We start from the raw sequence: 20,802 nt of genomic DNA, 5'->3' as shown, positions 1-20,802 counted from the left end.
TTGTTAAATCGTATGTGCGTATCTTCCCATCTTGGAAATATTATACTAAAGATGAAGGAAAATGCCAGTGGCAGGTGTTTGTCCAGGAGTTATCTGTAAGTAATGTTATTCATGGCAATTACTTTGCTTCGTCCCATACATCCTACCTCCATGATGGTTATAATACAGCAAATTTTCCCATTTTTCTCTATAGAGAAGGACCGATTTGGAAACTCGGGATGATGTAACCTGTGCTAATACCTCTGCTATCTTCAAGAATGCTTGGTGGCAGTATCAGAATTACCTGAAGAAAACGTACTTCACCAGCAAAGAAACTCATCAAATTCCCTTACTTTTTCCCGAGACACATTTACTGGACAATGATTGGGAACGCCTTGTTCTGTACTGATCCCGAACCAAGAATGTGGTAAGGTCTATGAGCTCATTTTCTATTTTTAAGTATTATATTCTTGCGTCTTACTGTACTCTGTTCATGTAGAACAAGTGCCTAAACCTGAAGAACAACTGTTCTAATTTAAGATTCCATTGCTACCATAGGACATAGATATATGTTTGTTTGATGCTTTTATTATGTACTAGTATTTGGTAATAGAAGACTTGGTAGTTTAATCCTGTCCACCTTACTAATGATCTGGTTCACCGAAATGAGTTTCATATACTAGTACATGCTAAAATTGTTATGTGTCTACTTGTTTCTTCTTTTAGAATGCTGACAGAATATTGGGGAAGAGTGCCTTATTAAGCAACGATAAAGGAAGTAATGCAGATAAGGTTCAGGATAGTGACACATCCTGTCTTGGTTTAGTGTTGGAGTTACTGGCCACTACCGCTTGCACAAGCTATTCAAACTCACTGTCTGAATCAGTTCAGTTTCTTGAGTCTCAACTACAAGCTGAAAGACATCGATCAGCTGTGCTGCAACAAGAAGCGGAAGGACTGCGGAAGTCCCTGGAGCATTCAGATGCATACTTTCTGGTGCAACAGCAAGCATTGGAGGATTTTAGCGCCAAACAGGACAAAGCTAATCAGCTTGCTAAGCTTATTGCCAGCATGGTGGATACCCAGGATAACGTTTCTTGAGCTCTTCTGAAGTTGTTTCAGTTATGCTCTTGTTTTGCTGCCGCGTTTATTTGCACTGGTGGCCAATTTTGACGGCCAATGTATATGATATGCTGCTTTGTTCCCTATATTTGAACTGGTGGCGAACTTTGATGCTCAGTGGATGTAATATGTGTAATAGCCGTGATAGCCTAGCGTTAGTTGCTTGTTTATTTATTTCCTTGTTGTCTTGTTTATTTGTTTGCTTGTAGTCATTGCAGTTCTTTTTCCGCGGTTAAGTAGTGGCTGCAATAACCTATTTTTTAAAACTAGGCCACAATAATCATGGGCTAATATTTACTGTAGTGACACTGGGCCTCCTACGGGCCATAGAAACAGTGGGCCTTCTACGGGCCATATCATCAATGGGCCTTATACGGGTCGTATGATCGATTGGCCAAACATGGGCCAATAACAGGTCGCATTATGGCCGTAAACGGGCTAGAGTTGGAATCGTCCGTTCATGGCCCGACCGTAATGGGCCATCGTTAATAGGCCGTATTTGATGACGCTATGAAAACGGCCCAACGTATTAACGGACCACAAACGGGCTGAATTTGGCCCACAAGCAGAAAATGACAGTAACGGGCCGTAAGTAAACGAATGCTGGAAATGATCTCAAGAATAAATGGGCTCTGAGAAGGCCGAAAGATAACATGGGCTGAATAACGGGCCGTTAATGGGTATAAAGTGATACACTATTCATTACAGGCCAGTTTCACCACGGGCCGTTAATGGGTGTAAAGTGATACACTGTTCATTATGGGCCAGTTTCACCATGGGTCGTTAATAGTCCAAGAGTTACATAGGGCCTCATATGGGCCAAAAGACGTCATGGGCCAGAAGTGAAAACGGGCTGGAATCATATTGGATGGCCCGGATGACGCTACTGGGCCTAATTCGGATAGGGCGTAACGGGCCTTGGGCTAGCGGGCTGTAAATGGGTTATATGCGAACAGGCCATTAACAGGCTTTCCATGGGCCGACCGGCCACCTTTTGACCAAGTTAAACGGGCCGGCCTTTTCACAGGAATGGGCCTCTGTTGGGTCGTGCCACGTGTCGACGTATCATAGGCGCCTATCTGACCCACTAACGAGCTGACACGTGTTTCGTCCGGCCAATAAGAATTTTACATGTGGAAATTTCCCATTGGTCGGGGCTGTTAATGGGTTATCGGATCCAAAACCCGACCCGATAGCTTAACGGCGTTCCATTACGGTGGATGCCACGTGTCGGTCACCCTTGACGAAAGCACTTCTGTGACGCGCGATTTATCGTCATGGAAGTGGACACTTCCGTGATGATAATTTTGGTAATGTCATGGAACACTTCTACAACAGCACAGGTATGACTATCTTGATTATGTCATAAATTTGTCATGGATGTACATGCATGACAAAAAACGCGACCTACTGTGACAAACACGTATCATCATGGAAGTGTATTTTTTTTGTAGTGCACTCCTTACTCGGTTGCCAAACCGCACAGGCCCGGTGGAATGGAAAAAACAAAAGGGATCAAAGGACGGAGATAATGATCTTAAAGAAGGATTTGAACCCAACATCATTGGCAGGAAATAGTATGCTGAAGAAAAAAGACTCTTGAAATTGAAAGAAATGAAAGAGAGGGCGGATGCCGAGCAATGGAAGGCGACGACCAAGGAGAGGAAGGTTGAGCTAGAGGAGAGGAAGGTGGCAGCTGATGATCATAAGGCGGTGGAGGAAAAAGCAGAAAAAATATGTTCATGGACACAAGTGGTATTGACACGAAGCAAAAAGCATATGTTGAGTTGTGTAGCGTAGAAGGTCGTAATCACAAGGAACTTGATGGGTGGCATGGTAGGAGGAACGGGTGGCATGGGAGGAGGAACGAGTGGCATGAGTAGCAGCATGGGAGAAAGAATGGGTGCCACAGTATATCGATCAATTTACTTAGTGTGCCATAACCTCTTGGTTTTATCGGTATTAATGCTTGGTTATTGTTGTTAATTTATATTCTAGTACAAACCATAATGGCTAAAACACACACAATTGGAATTTCTTGGAGTTCAGCTACATTTTTGTCAATGGTGCTCCAATCCATCTCCACTTTTAAAGTTTATAAATTTGTTCTTTTTAGTTAATTTTTTTGTTTTTGTTTTTGTTTTTGTTGACTTTATTTTTGTTTAGGTTAGTCAATATAACTCGCCCAAGTGAGGATCTGGTGTATTCCATCATGTCCATCCATAGACCCATCTCTTTACTGTAGATGCAGTTACTTCCTATCTGGCATGTCTTAACTTCAGAAAAACTCACCTTAATCATTTTATACCTTCTATATACATGCCATGGTAAATAATATTACATACTGACACCAAAATATATCCCCGTTACCTATATATGAAGCAAACTATTTGCTAAAGTATGGCATATTCAGTACAACATTTGGAATCAAAATGTGCACCGCAATTGCGATGTACAATCTCACATCATAATATGTTCCTTGATTCGGATCTGACTCTTATACGTGTGTTGGCATGCAATTATGTACTATATTGTTCCTTATTAATGTTATTTAAACTTGCCACTTCACTTGGATACTTACCATCTCAATGAGTCGTGTATATGTCAGATATGACATGTATTTTAATACAGTATTACCCATATTTATTAAGATAATATGTATCAAGTTGAATTATGAATGTGAGATTTTAATGATCTCCTTGCATTGTTTACAGAGAAGTGCATTTGAGTAAAATGCACGATTAGTACATTAACCGTCAATGATATTGAGTTCGGTACATCAACTTGAAAACGACAAGTTTAGTCCATTAACTTGCACCAGTGATAAGCCAAAAGCGCAAACCAACCGAGCAAAGCAAATGACACTGACATGTCATGATGTCGTGGCCTTCATGTCACTGTGGGAATTCGTAGGGGGTTATTTGATAAAAAAAACTTTCATATTTACAATTTAGTCCTTCACATATTAGTGTCGATATACATTCATTGAACTCAAATTCTTCAGTAGGGAACAAAATCCCTAGTTCCGCTGTCATCTAATTCGTACTCACAAAATCTAGCGTCGTGAACCAAATAATTTGCCACAGGGTTGCCCCTTTTGCGCAACTCTCTCTCTCTCTCACACACACACAGTTTGAATGTTATTGTGTTCCATGGCTGCCTGGTGCTATTTCTCCACCTCCCACCACTCCTCCACCTCCACTCTTCCCTCTACGTAGCTAATCACACTTTGCGTCAAATGGAGGTCACAGTTGCCTTGGACGATGTCAAGGAGCTCAACCCAAAGCTGTGACATGGGGTATATGCAACGCAGGCCGATCCGGCTCGGATGGCAAGCCAGATTATTAGTCAGCAAGCCAGAGTGCAAGGCCAGTGAAATCAAGAATCCTGACGTTGCGCAGGGCGCGTGGACGCCTTGCCAGCGTATATGTTTTTGTGTTTCGTACATGCTGCTTGCATTTGTTTTCCATGTTGTGACATTATCATGAGTTTTCTCAAGACGCGGAGGGGAATGTTGCAAACCAAACGGCAGGGGTTTTGCGTTGGAAAAAGTGGAACAAAAAAATAATAACAGCAGTTTTGGCAAGGAGAACCTCGGTTACCTCCGATACACAAACCCGAGGCCTTGGGCTGCGCCGCGCGGAGCAACAACAATTGTAGAAAAGCCCAGCCCAGCCCGCCGTTTTCCCATCCACGCCCTCCCCTCAAATCCACCTCCTTTGCGCAAACCACCTCACGAAATATCCAAACTACCCCCGAGCCCTAATCCCCTCCCCCGCGAGGTCGTCCGTCCCTGCCCCCCTCGCGGCGGCGGCCACCGAATCCGCGCCCGCGCCGCCGCTCCCCGGCCCGAGGTCAAAGCTCTCTCCCTCGCCCCGAGTTCGGTTCACGCTCCGCCCGCTTGCCCGCCGCGCGCCGGCGGTCTCTAGTCTTCCTCTGTTGCTTTTTTTGGGACTGGCTCCCACCCTGGATCCGGCCGCTGTTTTTCGGTGTGATTTGCGCAAGTTCCAGGGGATTCTTGCGCAAAAAATGAATTTTTGTTTTCCAAGTTCCTACTTTCCTCCTTCGCTGTCGCTGTTGCTGTTGCGTATTATCTTCGCGGCCCTGCTGCGATTAGGATTTAGGAACGAGGGCCTCCGGCGGCGGAGGGGGGAAGTTGGTGGCGGGGGGAGGCGCTCTTCTCTTCTGGCCCAACCAAGGCTCTGTTCTTCGCACCTGTTGACGACGAGCCCCTCCTGCCGCCGTTCTCCTGCCCCACGACCTCCTGCAAAGTTGAATTCTGTAAAAAAGGACTGGCTTGTCTGTTACTCGCGTAATCTTTCTATTGTTTGCAGTTCATCTGTTTCTGTTCATGATGGAGTAGTTCATTCTTTGCTCGGTGTTGGTCCAGAAATGAGGGCTGAGGTCGAATTTGTATCCGCACCTAGTTTTGACAGAGGTTTGGACATCGGAGCACCGGATATCGGGTCTGTATTGGTCTTGCTTCGATGTATCGGATGTCGGATATGTATGTAGTTATATACTATGAGGGGAAAATGTCTGTCCTGTTTTAGTTAGTCTTATTACCTGTACCATGCCTTTTTGGTCCAAATTGAACGTACAGTGCTTTAGAGGCATGGCAAATATATGATTCTAAGTTTACTGTCTGCATTGCCAAAGAAATTAATCAAGACTCACAAATCTGTATGGTAACATAACAGAGGGCATTATATATATGCTTATTTTCAGAAATTATGCATAATCTTAATCGTTTGATGAAGTTATGCATAATCTCTCTTCCTTGGTTGCTTTTCTGGTGTTCCCACCATGGATGGATCCAGCCGCTGTTTGTCGGTGTGTTTTGTGCAAGTTCCAGGGGATTCTTGCACAAAAATGATTTTTTTTTCTTGTCGAAGTTCCTACCTCGCTGTTGCTGTTGTTGTGTGGTATTATCGTTGCGGTCCTGCTTCGATTAGGATTTAAGAACGAGGACCTTTGGCTTGGAGGGGAAATTGGTGGTGGAGAGAGACACTTTTCTCTTCTAGCCCAACCAAGGTTCTGTTCTTAGCACTAGTTGACAACGAGCCCCTCCCCTATCCCCGTTTTCTATTCCACGACCTTCCATGAGGTTGAATTTTGTAAAAAGGGAATGATTTTAATACAGCCCATGTCTATTTTGAAGGAATACCTGATGTGTTGACTGGCTTGCCTGTTACTCGCGTTATCTTTTCTTTTGTTTGCAGTTCATCCGATCATCTTGGTTCTGTTCATGATGGACTAGTCATCCTTTGTCTGGTATTGATCCAGAAATGAGAGCTGACGTTGAATTTGTATCCACACGTAGTTTTAACTGAGGTTCGGAGTACTGGATATCGGGTCCATATTTGTCTCGCTTGGATGTATCGGATGTTGGATATGTATGTAGTTATATCGGAGGGGACAATGTCTGTCTCGTTTTAGTTAGTCTTACTCATACCATGCCTTTTTGGTACTGTACAATTTAAACGCACGGTGCTTGAGCATGGCAAATATATGATTCCAAGTTTACTGTCTGGTTGATTGTGAAATAACTTATTAAAGACTCACAAAGTCCTTATGGTAACATAACAGAGGCCATTATACGTATGCTTATTTCCAAAAGTTATGCATAAACTTGATAATTTGATGAAGTTGTAAATGCTAATTTCATTTTAAAAATCCATCGTTGAAGGGGGAAAGTTCCTTCCCTTAATTTTATATTTGTTAGGTAGAAGTGAGGCACCCTGCGGAGGCTGCGCCTCGAACGCGGGTGGGTGGGCTCACGGGTGTGTGCTCTAACCAACCGGCCATTGCTCGGTTCTTGAATTTTATTTTCAACTCTTCTTTAAGAAGAAGAAAAGGCATTTATGTATTAGTCTATATTGGTGGACATACTAGGTCAAATACTGGCCATGTTGGTCGATATGTGTGAAAACGATATTTATGAAATGAAATGCTATATCTGTACTGGTAAGCCAGTGATGCTGATATATCAGTTGTGTCGGCATATATGTAGAATCTTGATTTTAGTTGCATCACATAAGCTGGTGGCTAAGGCCTCACAGGAGCAATCTAGAGGCAAGGTATCGAATCCCAACAGCGCTGAGTAAAATCAGAATTTCCCCCTGAGAGAATGTTTTCCACATCGAGCACGGGAAAAAATAGGTGCCGTTCCCAATGGTTATAAAAATAAGATAGAATCACCCTAGGTAAAAAAAATCATCATAGATCAGCGATGGTATACTTGATTGGAAGGTTGATGCTTTGGAGTCAAAAGATTGAATGACGTGGCCCAGCCAGAGCTTTCCTAATAAATTATAGGGAGGAATATCGAAAGTAAATGGTTCGGTCTGTCGTTTGTGCGTGATTCTGTCTACCTGTCATACGAATGATCAATTGTGTAAAATCTCATGTTAAACTGGAGCTGTATTCTAGAGTTCATATTCTTACTTTGTGTAATGTTTTCCATCACTATAATGTAATTTATTTTTCTAAAATGCAGTGGCATCGCGGAACAGCTAAGGAAGCATGACAGAGGGTGGTTTTGTGGTAGCCATTTGCCAACATGGTGGGGAGTTCACTTCTGGTCCCAATGGGAATTTGATCTACAAAGGAGGAGAAGCGCATGCTGTTGACGTCTCTCAGGAGATGTCCCTTGACAGCTTCAAGGATGAGGTGTCCAAGGTGTTCCATGTTGATGTCACCGATATGTCGTTCAAGTACTTCCTTCCGAACAATAACAGGACGCTCATCACAATCTCATGTGATAGAGATTTGCAACGGATGGTTGATTTTACTGCTAGTGCTGCCCAAGCAGATGTTTTTGTGATAAGTAGAGTGGAGAACAGGTATGCGTTGTTCTACCTTTTTGTAGTTCATGTAGAAGAGCCAATATCAAACATCTCCTGATGTGATGGATATTTTTTCTTATACTGGGTAACTAGGAGTGTCGTAACGTACACTGGAGCTTCCACTGTTAAAGCTGGATCTAATGCACATGGCGACAAAAGGAAAAGGACAGCTTCCAAAAACAAGTAGGTGGTACTGTGCCGGTTTAGATTTTCTAATGTTACTACTCTTCCATGTTACAGCCAATGATCTCTTTGTCTTCTCCAGGGCATCCAAAAGTAATAAGAAGACCGCCAGTGCTACTGGTGTTGCAGTTCAAGCTGATACCAATGATCTTAATCAACCTACCAATGATCTCAATCAACCTACCAATGATCTCAATCAACCTACCAGTGATATAAATCAACCAAGAGCTTTGGTGACCTTGAATGATTACAACGAGTATGCAACCAGTCTTCTATAGTTGATTCATCTTTGCATGTCTACTGTGCCCTGATTTCTTCCTATTGTGAGATGTATCTTGGTCACATATTATTGTACACCAGATTTAAAGCCCCTATTTTATTATTCAATAGTAGCCTTCTCTGCAAATTAAATTCATGCCAACTTCAGGAGGAGCAGTTTGTTTCGATGTTGTGGTTAGGCAGTTAGCATATAAAGTTGTCTGCCTACCTTATTTTCTGGAGTTTTTAGCTGCCATTACTGCCATCCATTTTCATTTATTCATGCTTGGCGAAATGTCTAGAATTTAAATCTTGCCATTGCATTGGTTTATAGCATCATTTATGTTAGGAAATAGATCTTGCCATTGCCTTGGTTTATAGCATCATTCATGGACTGCATAATATGCTTACATATAGGCATCTTCACTACACTTCGTTACTGCCCCTTTGTTTTTTTGTTATGGTTACTTTATATGCATCTTCCTTACTTTGTTATACCCTTTATTACATTGTAGGCATCTGCACTACTTTGTTAGTTAGGACAACTGCTGATGTATACCTACTACCACCCGTTGTTGAAGCTGTTTCTCTTGCATAGTTTTCATATCATGCTCTCTGTATTTCACATTGTGATCTGAATGGTTTCGTGCCCTGACTGCATGCCTTTTGTGATCGTTTTTCATTCTGAATATTTTGTAGTTGCTGCTACTTTAGTTCTCTCTTACAGTCTCATGATAACATGTATGGTTTTCATTGTTTGTACTGTCATGACCTGTAAATTGTAAATGTCACTCATTCTACTTTGTGATACGATATTGTCCAAAACTTATGATTTCTATTTTCCTTGGATGAAACTAGGGATTTTCCACTGGAATTTGGCCATGATGTTGCCTTTCCCACCACAGCTGGAGCTGTTTCCTCTGCTCCAGACGATCTGAATCATGACAAGCTTGCTCTCGTTGATACCACACAAAGGTAGTTATCTGCTCACTTTATTATGTCTTTTGTACTCCACAGAGTTCGTAAAAAGGATAAGTTTCACAGATGCCAGCATGGCTTTTGCAGGGAACCTACTGGTTTTTTTGATGATGCAGTCAATGCATATGATGGTTCTGATATCATAATAGATCCTCCACAGGAGCTTACCAATAATCCTGCTTTGTTTTGGGAGGACATTATCAAAGGTGTTGGCCAAGAATTTGATAATGTGAAGGATTTCCGAGCTCAGTTGTGCAAGTACTCCATCGGCAAAGGATTTGTGTACCGATTTATTAAGAATGAAACCACCCGTGTCACTGTAAAGTGTGTTGCGGATGGCTGCACCTGGCGATTGCATGCATCCGAGTCATCTCGTAACAAGAAATTTGTTATCAAGAAAATGACTGATGAGCATACATGTGGAGGAGAAGGCGGAGAGGGTCAGCGGCGAGCAACAAGACAGTGGCTGACTACCATCATTAAGCAGAAACTGCGTGAGAACTCATTGCTCAAACCAAAGGATCTTGTGAAGGAAATACATGAGGAGTATGGGGTTATGCTGACCTATTCACAGGTTTGGCGAGGTAGAGAAGTGGCTCAGAAGGAGATGTTTCATGTTCAGAGGGAGGCATCCGGCCATTTGCCCTGGTATGGGGAGAGGCTTATGCAGACTAACCCAGGGAGTATACTTGACTTGTCTGAGTTCTCTGAAAACAGACGTTTCATTTTTGCATTCCATGCTTCTTTGGAAGGCTTTGCAAGTGGGTGCAGGCCCCTCCTTTTTCTTGACAAGGTTCCGCTCAAAGCGACAAATGAGTATAAGTTGCTGGTTGCTGCTGCAGTTGATGCAGATGATGGTGTCTTTCCAGTTGCATTTAATGTGGTTGAAGATGATAATTACGAGAACTGGGTTTGGTTCTTGATGAAGCTGAGGATTGCTCTCCAGTATCATAACTACCCATTGAATGCTATGACATTCTTGTCCAATGGACAAAAGGGTCTGGATGCTGCTGTCGCACATGCTTTTGAAGGTAGCCACCATGCCTTCTGTTTGCATCATATCATGGAGGAATTCAAAGGAGAACTGAAGAAGGGACCATGGTCGCAACAGATAAGAGATGCGATGGTCGAGGATTTTACTCGTGCAGCCCAAGCATGCAGCATTGATGATTTTAATGCATCAATTGAGAGCATAAGGAATATATCCACTGAAGCTGCCGACTGGATCATTGCGAGTAAGCCAGAGCATTGGTCAGATGCCATCTTCAGAGGCTGTCGGTATGACCATTTCTCATCGAACATTGTTGATGCGTTTAATAACTGGATACCTACAAAGAAGGAGGGGTCCATGGTGCTGATGGTGGACTCTCTGAGGACAAAAATAATGGAGACAATAGAAGCGAGGCGTGAAGCCTGCAAGTCATGGGAAGGGCCTCTAACACCTTCCATTGATTACAAAGCAAAGGATGAGATAACCAAGGCTGGCAAGCTGACCGTGCTATGCTCTTCTGAGACCGTGTTTGAAGTGCGGGGCAGCGGTATTTTTGTTGTTAATCTTGCAAACTGCGAATGCACGTGCCGGAGGTGGCAACTTTCTGGCCTCCCCTGCATGCATGTTATTGCTGTGTGTAACAGGATTGGGCGGTCTTTCTACGAATACTGCTCAAAGTTTTTCACAACAGATAGCTACCGTCAGACATACTCAGGAACAATCTACCCAATTCCCGACATGGACACCCTTGATTTTAGCGCTGCGGCAATGGTCCCGCCTCCCAGGCCACGGACATCAGATAAACCTAGAAGGAAGCGGTTTAACCCCAACAAGCCAACCACTCTTATACGGCTCTGTAGCAGGTGCAAGCAAGTAGGCCACAACAAGGCCACCTGTGAAGCTGCTTTTCTGTAGACAGAGCATTTTCTTTATCTGCAGCATGTATATCAGGTATATCTTTGTCTTTGCCCTACATTTTCTCCAATAAGAATATAAGATAACCTCTTTCCTTGATCAATCACAAGCTAGGAATATGTAATGTTCAAACTCACCATTCTTGCTGGATAAGTGGCATCTTAATTAGTAAACGGAATTTCTCAAGGATGTTTTGACTACTGTATAGAAAACAAACTTTACATCGACTGAAACATCTATGCCTAGTATTATTCATTTCCATGAACAAGAAAATTAATTGGAGATCTACTTTTGGTTGCCTTCCATCTATGCCTAGTATTATTGCCTTCCATGAACAAGAAAATTAATGAGAGGAGGTCTACTTTTGGTTGCTGAATTGTTGTCTAGGTTTAGTTTCCACCCTGACTCTAATGCCGTTTAACTTGCACCTAGCACCATTTCATCCTAGATGGCTTCCTCTCCTCTCCCCTCCGTGTCTTTGTTCCCTCCCATACCAACCCCAAATCGATATTTTGCTACTCTCCATAGTTCTCGCCCCTGTCAAGCTAGCCACCTACTTCAGTGGGTGTGGAATGGTGGTCGCTGGCCAGATCTGTGGCTACTGGCAACTGAGGTGATAGTCGCCTCGGGGGCAAAGGTGGAGGTCTTACTACTAGATTAAGTCTGTGACTCTTGGGTGCTAGGTTGAGTTCTTACTATCTGATACATTCTGTTGCTCTTGTGCACTAGGTTGAGTTCTTACTGTCCGATCCATTTTGTGCTAGCTGCTTTTCTTTCATACATTTGATTTGGTTTCCTCGAATTTGAAGTACTTGCTAGCAATAGTATCCCAGTCTGAACTAATCTTCCACTGGTAGCAGGGAGGGTGGTGATACCGATCGGTGGAATGAATTCTGACAGTTGCTGTTTGGCTAATCCAACATGTTGTGTTTTTTTTACCACTGCAGGTTCACCGAGAGGCGGCTGATGAAAGAGAGAGTTTCCTAGCAAAAACAGAAGGAAAGAAAGAGAATGCTTCCCGGCAAAGGAAGAAAGAAAGAAGTAGAGAGCTTATGGTGGTGCCTGTTGTATGTACAGTAGATGGAGAGAATCAGAGAATGGGGGATGGGTAATTAGAAGACATGCATGAATTGATACCGTTGTTGTTGTTTGTTTATATGAAGGCTGTAACTTGGAAAGGTTTCCTTGGTGGTTGTTGACTAGAGATGATGATGGTTAATAAATGTGCTAGTACATCTTTGGATAGTGTCAGCTCTACATCTTTGTGGTGGGGTCGTTGTGTTGGTGGTATGTCCGCGTACATGTGTGGACTCCTTTGTTTGGGGACGGAATGAGGGATTTCAGTCCGATCCTGCATATAAGGGCGGAGTAGGGGTCTGTGCTGGAGATGCCCTCACCTACAATGCGGCGAGCCAAGGGAAGGCGTAGCGCCGGGTTTGGTGTCGATGCCAACTAATGCATTGGGCGCTTGCCTTCTTTCCCCTCTCGCACTAGCTATGGAGGGCAACGTTGGGCCTAGTTTTCGTTCAGTACTAGTGACCGTGATTAGCGCCTAGCAAAGATGGCCTTAGTGGGTACCTTGCTATTAAATCATGGGTTGCCTTTATTTCCGTTCGAGGTGTGCGTTCGAGGCATAAAAAAAAATGCAGCTGTGCTTCTAAGAATTAAAAGAAAAGTAAAATGTACAATAGCGATGCATCGTAACAAGTACTGTGAATTTGCAAATCAGTTTTTTTCAATTTAATTCAAATAATGCCTTTTTTTTCTTCAGCAAATGACATCTTTCTTACTAATATTTTATTGCTAGATACCTCCGTATCTAGACAAATCTAAGACAAGTAATTCGGAACGGAGGGAGTAGAAGCTAAACGTCGAGGCAGCTTATTTTGAGAAGGGTGCGGCGGCTGCTGTTCTTCGAAACAGTCGTGGTGAGGCTATGGCGGGGGCTTCGTGGCTGCTAAACAGTCTTGAGTAGGGTGACTTATTTCAGTGTTAGATACCTCCGTATCTAGACAAATCTAAGACAAGTAATTCGAAACGGAGGGAGTAGCTCGCAACATGGGCACAGTGCCACCAGGGTCTTTTCTCGCATGGCGCGGCAGTTGATGAGGAACAGAGCTGTCTTCTCCAGGACAGTGCTCAAGCAGAATGAGAGGAAAACCGCATGCCATGTGAGAACAATCACCAAATATAACCGCAGCCACTCCAGCCGATCCTCATCACCTTCTCCTCTCCATAGGCTGAAACTCGGAATCAGCCCCAGTTTGCCAGCAAGCGCCAGACCAAATGGGATGCCAAGTTTTTTTCATTTTTTGAGGGAAAAAACGGGATGGATGCCAAGTTCCACGGGCGCGCATGGCGGGAAACGGAAGGGGGATTTGGGTGGGCCTACTACAATCACTCGCAAGGCCCGCTACCCTTAACCGGACATGGGCCGAGTATACACCGCATCGAGCTGGCGGCACTCTCATCGTCTGTCTTCCCGTGAGCTGGGTACCGATCCCCTTCCGCGGAGAACGCCGGCCGGCTCGCCGGGATCCTTCCTTCCTCCGTCTTCGGTCTTCCCCTGCTCCTCTCCAAGAGAGCATCCTCTCCTCCACCCATGATCTCTCGCTGTGGTGCCACCGCGGGGCGTTGTAACGAGGAGATCGCCGGGGACCGGAGACGAGGAGGACGAGACGGCGGGAGGCGCCGGCATCCACTGCCTTACTCGGGTAAAGAGAAACTGTATTAGCACAGACATATTTTTAGCCCCATGCTGCTTAGCGAGGGGACAAAGTGCCGGCATCGACTGCCTAGCTACTTTGGATCTTTTTATATTAGTATACATATATTTGGTCACTTGCATATCGTGTTAGAGTACGTATTTCAATATTTGGGCACTTGCATATCGTGTTGCCAAATTAGTTCTGTACTACTCAGTACTCAGTCCTTTCTCTTTGGCCGCTTTATTTTACTCATGTTCTACAGAAGAAAATTACACGGGAGGTGGTGGGCAACTGGGCATACCCTGTCCATAGAGCCGGTGGTGTCTGCCAAATGTCAACAAGCATCATCACTCCCACCACCAGTGTTATGACGCTGCTAAAAGAAGGGCGTGAGAGGACCGGCCGGGGGCCTTTTGCCCACGGTCGGACAAGATGGAAGTGATTTCCTTCTTAATTCTTACTTGATTATATTGATACATTTTCTCTTCTTATATACTCTCTCCGTCTCAAAATTCTTGTCTTAAATTCGTCTAGATATGGATGTATCTAATACTAAAATGTGACTTGATACATCCGTATTAGATAAATTTAAGACAAGAATTTTGGGACGGAGAGAGTAGAAAGGTTTACTTGACTCCCCAGCAAGACTTACTTGACCCCTAAGCAAGCAGCAAGCGACCCTTATCTCTAATTAACCCTAAGACTAACGGGCTATACTGCCAGGCCAGGCCCATTACGTACTCTAACACTACACTCCACCTGGACACTCCAGGTGGACATGCAGCTTGTCCTCGAGCTGCAACCTAACCGACTTATAACCATGACTCGACGCAACACAAACCTGACACCTAAAAACAAGCCTTTTACATATCGGCTTGTTTTATTACTCTCAACCGGAAATGGACTAGGACACTTTATTTTGGACCCCTGAACATAAAGTGGACACCATCCACACGTCGGATATGCACGTGTGCAGCCACCTGGATCCCATGAACACCATCTGGACAAAAGAAGTGTATGTGTATGGCCACCTGGAAGTGGTCGCAAGAGCGACTAGCAGAGGCGCCCTCACGGCGGCCGGCGGTGGAACGCAGTGGTGCTACGCGGTGCGCTCCTGTCGGTGACACCATGCCTTCTCCCCGCCGGACGGCTGTTGGTCTGCACCGCATAGAGAGAGTGGAGGGCTTTCGATGGAGAATGACGAGGAGGGGTGCGCCCTCCCAACCGCTGATGTCGCTGCCCGTGGGGAAAACAACATGCCCGCCGTCCGTGGGGAAAACCGCATGCCCAAGATCCCGGACGTAGCGGATGAGATCAAGGTCCTTTGCGCAACGAAGCGCAATTTGAAGGAGTGGCAGCTGCAGACCACGCATCTCCCGCACACGCCGACGCGCTAGGAGGCCGCGCGCAGCAGCCTGCAGCCTCACTACCGCTGACACCTGGCGGGTAGCGATCCAAGCCGGAAGCCGTGATGGCGGGAACTTGATCTGCTGAATGGGGACGCCCTGGGACGGCAGCGACACTGATGGGAACGAGGTCGTCGCGGTCCCGTCGTAGGGCATCCCATACTGGTACGATATGACGGGCGTCGTGGTCGCAGCGGCGGGAGGGGGGGTAGCTGTTGTTGGTGTGGCGGCGGCGGAGGTGGCTGCTAGGGATGCGGCTGGGGCACATAGGGCCTGACGAGGAAGGCCCTGATGCCCGTCACGGCCTGCCGTAACTCCAGGATTGCGGCTGTCATCTGCTCCGGGGTAAGGACGAGGGCGGACGGCGTCGGGGCAGAGAGTGCAATCGCCCCTGAGGACGCCAGCACGCCCAATGCCGGCGCGCCTGCTGTGTGGGGCAGTAGCGCCGATGAAGACGCTGGTGGCGGCAGGTAGGTGTGCGGCGGCGGCGGGTGGAAAGAACTCGGTGGATGGCTGGACATGATCGAATCCGGGAAAGCTGATACCAGATTGTTATGACGCTGCTAGAAGGAGGGCGCGAGAGGGCCGACCGGGGGCCGGGCAAGATGGAAGGGATTTCCTTCTTAATTCTTATTTGATTAGATTGCTACATCTCCTCTCCTTATATAGAGAGGTTTACTTGACTCCTGAGTAAGGCTTATTTGACCCCTAAATAAGCGACCCTTATCTTTAATTAACCCTAAGACTAACGGGCTATACCATCAGTCCAGGCCCATTACGTACTCTAACAACCAGCAACCATGAAGCTTTGGATGTCTTATTACATGTCCAACGGGAACATATATATGGTACTGAAAGGTCTTTGTATTTTTTCCTTTTCTTCTCAAGTCAAACTTATTGGGTTGCTTACGTTGTCTATGCGAATAGTATTTGTATTGACGTCTCGTTCAATGTTCAGCAGTGTGCAATGGCGTGTTTCCCGTTCGATCATCGCCACCCAGTGCCTGAAACCTGAAAGGCACAGTCAACAATGCAGCCTTAAGTTCCGTTCTTACTGATGACACTACAAGGCTTGGGGTTGAGGGAGTTGCTTGCCTCAAAGGCTTTATGATTCACAAATCAAAATAGCCGACGACGAATGTTTTATAAAGTACTTCCTCCGTAAACTAATATAAGAGCATTTAGATCACTATTTTAGTTACCTAAATGCTCTTATATTAGTTTACAGAGGGAGTAGTAAAACTTTTCCCAAAATTCTAACACGACTGAACCCACTGCACGCTTTGCCTATTTCATGACAAGCTGTTAGTAGTTGGCCATTAGGTGCACCAAACATCTTGACCAAAGACAAGCGGGTAAGGTCAACTGGATTCGTCGTATACTATTAGAATTTTGCCGATTACGATTTGTGATAATAGCCAGACTCTTCCCAGTCCGCCCCCTTTGTCCTTGCTTTCTTTTTTCTCTGTTATTATCAAAAAGTTGAACTGATCCTTGTTTTGATCATGCCACTCGTCATGGCATGACCAAACTACACTGCCACAGTATGAGTTACCACACCGAGAGAGCAACACTATCATCAGTCTTGCTACACCACCTTCTTCTTTAACAAGAAAAATGTAAGACCTTGTTGTCTTAAGTTCTATTTTTGCTGATGATATTACATGACCTGGGACAAAAGGAAGCTGCTTGCTACCTACACCATACATAATACATAATACACAATACACAATGCACATAATACCCATCATTCACTTTAGCAGCTTAGATGTAAGGTTTCATGTAGCGTGACAAGAATTTGACGGAGAGAACGCCCTCCTGAGTTCAGTGCCCATGGTCCTAGAAGGACAAAACTCGAACATTTGCGTGCTCAGCGGCAATAGTTGGGGCGGCAGCTAATGACCTGGAAGTGAGAGTGTGCCAAACCTTGTCCATAACGTCCCATTTTTCCTGAAAGAACATATGTACCTTTGATTTCTTTTTCCAGCTACGTTTAGAGCATGTAGGATCCAAAATAAGGGCTTTCCCAGAAAATATCTGCCATGCTTCCTTAACCATCCTGCGAAACAGAACAGAAAAAACTTGTTATGTTTATTCGAACAAATAGCGTGCTGAAGATAAGAAATGAGCATGACTGTTTGCATGTATCATTTAGCTCAAAGCCTGCAAACTAGCACACCTCATTCGTTTTGTTTTTACTATCTTATCTTCATCAAAGACAAACGGTGTTTTTACTGTCAAACTGTTATGGAAGAAAATCCTGTGAACACATGTGGACAAATAGATTCAAGTTTTGCTATTTAGCAATGGACCTAAGAAAAACAATTTTACAAAACTGAAGTCATGTTAAGATCCACACCAGACATAGAGTATATGGAAGTTGGAACTGTTTTTGCTTGACTTCAGATCAAACCCAAGTTTGTTAAGAGCCAGACTAGAGAATATGATAGTTAAACTGTCAGTTTAGACCGGCTTCACATTGGTCCCAAAAATCATGTTAGATCCTGTAGGAACAGCTTTGTCTGACTTCGATCCATCTTCTTTAAATAGTGTTTGTCGAAATTATAAGTTGTTCTATTGACAACTTGTTTCCAAAAGGTATCAGGAATACCGTTCTCATTGATGTCCTCTCATTGAACATTGACTTGGCCATCTCAACAACTACTGGCTTAATTACGTCTTGTGACACCATTCTATTGATCACTGCATGATTCTGTCAACTTTCTCTGATTTTCACTCGGCACAAACCATTTTCCTTCGAGAAACCGCATAAGATCATTGTGCATTTTGCATCACTTCAGATAAACTTAGAAACTCTATTAAAATCCGACAAGATTCATGGCTAAATGTTGTGTTTTATGTTGGCACATATTTGCACCAAATCACTCGAATTTAGTGGCCTTGCTTATGTATAGACTCAATGATGTCAATATTGTCTACACCAAGTTTGTATAAAGCATATATATTCTGTGATAAACCACATAAGAATTTTTTCCAGCAAATTCAGAATTAATAAAAGTAGAAGTTTTGAATCAAAAGCAGGAAATTTACCAAACACGAGGAAAACCAAAACAAAAGAAAAACATAAGGAACTGTGAAGTGTGAACTCTCTAAAAAGGTATAATTTAGAGAACTGCAGAAGATCAAATCTAAATGTTCTTTTATGCATGGTTTATTTTGACCTGAAAATGACACTTTGACAAAAAAGTTGTGTTGGTTTGGCACCACGGACAAGGCACAAAGCGGCAAGGGAACTAATCATGATCACCTAATGCTACCCTTCTTATGTTGATCACCTCCTTAGCAAGGTACTTTCTTCGTCCCATAATATAAGAGCGTTTTTTACACTACTGTAGTGTCAAAACAATTTTATATTATGAGACAGAGGGAGCTGAAGCGTGCCCTCTGCTTGTTATTCAGTATCTAAATGCGATTTGACAGGATAATTGATATCCTCTAGGTTGGCTATCATAGTTCTCGCTGATTGCTGTCTAGACTAGTTGACGGTTGAGTTTGTCACTTGTATACATATACACGTGAGGATATACTTGTTTCCTTTATCTTTTTATAAAAACTAAACACAAGAAGCCAAATATCCAACCTAGAGATGCATTTATCTATTTGGGGGTGTCCGGTCGCGTGGACAAAAATTACATGTTGTCCAACGGAATCTCCGGCTCAGTTGTCCACATATATATTTCACCGAACGGGTTGTCGATGTTGAAAGCAACCGGCCGGGGTGATATGCTGCTGCTTAGGTTGGCCGGCGGGCACGCTTGGTGATCAGTTGTTGCCGCCCAGGCATCTGGACAGTTGTATGAGAAGACAAGTACGACGGGAGACAAGCATAAAAACCCTCTGTGCTGATGGTGAGCCAAGACTAAAAAATATGTATAGGTGCAAGTAAACATTTTTCTTTTCAATAAACGACTTGATATTGCTGTGAAAAGTATAAAGTTCCGTTTATGAAAATAATTTAAACTAGTAGTATACATATATTATATATATAAGTATAATAAGGTGAAGGAATGGACGGACACTTGCCTTGCCTTCCCGGAACAGGAAGAAGGCGTAGAATCCTCCTCCGACGGCGGCGGCGGCCATGGCCCAAACGAGGATCTGCACGGGCAGCGGCATGATAGCCGCGACTTTATAGCTCAGAACGGCCGTGAGCATGGTGGTGAGGACCCAGACGGCCACCTTGAGCCTGCGTCTCGCCGGCGAGCCGGGCGCGGCGCTCTCGAACCTCCTGTGGCAGTAGAAGAGCAGTACGAGGTCGAGGTAGGAGAAGGCGACGAAGCCGACCGCGGCCGGGTCGCCCTTGGACCTGTGGATCGCCATGGCCGAGTTGACGGTGAGGAAGGCGATGCCGAGCCAGGAGACGGCGCCGACGGGGCCGTGGCGCAGCTCCTCGGCCGGCATCTTTGCTGCGTCGGTAGCGGTCGTCACGAGCGTCAGTAGCGGTGGTAGGCACAGCACAATGAGCGACGACTCTTCCTTCGCTCGCCAATGTCCATCTCCAGTGTGCGTATGTATATACCAATACTAAATGGCTCGCTGGTGTTGCGTGGATGGTGACGGAAAGGGACGGCGACTTGGGAAAACTTTGGGCCGAGCTGAACCATTTGAAACTCACGCGTTGACAGGATCGATGACATGGAGGCTGCTGCTATTACGTGGAAGCAACCGTTCCTACTCCCCTGGCCGCATTACGTTACATGAGATTAATATAAGGCTAGTCATAGTGAGAGTAATTTAGCCAGTAACATAACGCACTTAAAGAAAATTTTGCTTATGTGGCAAAGAGTTAGACTAGTCACAATGGGAGTAACCTGACTAGTAACATCACACATTTCAATACAAGATTGCTTATATGGCAGCTAATTAATGAGGAGAGAGGGTTTGTGGTAACTTATGTAGTTACTGTAACATCACATATTTCAAGGCATAATGAGTCTATAGCCTAATAAATGAACTCTTTCATAATACCACATACTTTCTCCGTCCGGATTTATTAGGCCTCTCAGCAACAATAGTACGTCCCGACTTATAAGGCCCTTCTAAATAATTTTCTTGGAATCAAACTCATTCAGTTCCCGAGGACCGAGGGAAATTAACTAGCCCATTGCATGCGGCGACCTAAACAGACGCATGCGCTTCTCCTAGTTTTCAGATTGGCCATGCTAGCGGCCATGCATCAGCATGCGCGTGAACTCTGGGCTGCTGGCTGGATTACCTAGAGTGTGCATTAAATTACGTGGCTACCGAAACATACGTCACAATTAAACACTGGAAATTTTCACCTTAATCAAGGCCAGTTACTAGGTTTCTTGGTCCTGTCAATCTTGTCTCCGGATCCAATAAACTCGGACGGAGGGAGTATATGTTACTCCCTCCTTTCCGGTTTATAGGGC

At 44.6% G+C, this 20,802-nt stretch overlaps 2 protein-coding genes across 5 annotated transcripts; one reads left to right on the top strand and one right to left on the bottom strand.

Annotated features, from left to right (window-relative positions):
- Nucleotides 1–4,799: 4,799 nt before the first annotated feature.
- Nucleotides 4,800–12,519, top strand: LOC123060186 (uncharacterized). 4 transcript variants are annotated; one of them, XM_044482768.1, is made up of 7 exons: nt 4,800–4,955; nt 7,601–7,946; nt 8,043–8,132; nt 8,215–8,388; nt 9,249–9,365; nt 9,456–11,310; nt 12,222–12,519. In XM_044482768.1, the coding sequence occupies exons 2-6, from the start codon at nt 7,627–7,629 to the stop codon at nt 11,272–11,274; spliced, it is 2,520 nt and encodes an 839-aa protein (XP_044338703.1). In that variant the 5' UTR covers nt 4,800–4,955; nt 7,601–7,626; the 3' UTR covers nt 11,275–11,310; nt 12,222–12,519. The 4 variants fall into 4 exon arrangements, with proteins under 4 accessions (XP_044338703.1, XP_044338704.1, XP_044338706.1 ...); XM_044482769.1 differs by lacking the exon at nt 4,800–4,955 and adding an exon at nt 5,175–5,382; XM_044482771.1 differs by lacking the exon at nt 4,800–4,955 and adding an exon at nt 5,391–5,413.
- Nucleotides 12,520–17,126: 4,607 nt separating this feature from the next.
- Nucleotides 17,127–19,915, bottom strand: LOC123060185 (uncharacterized). The gene is made up of 2 exons (XM_044482767.1): nt 19,433–19,915; nt 17,127–17,447 (listed from the first exon to the last, which is right to left on the bottom strand). The coding sequence occupies exons 1-2, from the start codon at nt 19,808–19,810 to the stop codon at nt 17,439–17,441; spliced, it is 387 nt and encodes a 128-aa protein (XP_044338702.1). The 5' UTR covers nt 19,811–19,915; the 3' UTR covers nt 17,127–17,438.
- Nucleotides 19,916–20,802: the final 887 nt, after the last annotated feature.

This window comes from Triticum aestivum, chromosome 3A (assembly GCF_018294505.1).
Source record: "Triticum aestivum cultivar Chinese Spring chromosome 3A, IWGSC CS RefSeq v2.1, whole genome shotgun sequence".
Classification (NCBI taxonomy): Eukaryota; Viridiplantae; Streptophyta; class Magnoliopsida; order Poales; family Poaceae; genus Triticum; species Triticum aestivum.
The sequence above is the reverse complement of the archived record's forward strand: the minus strand, read 5'-3'. Positions and strand labels throughout refer to the sequence as shown.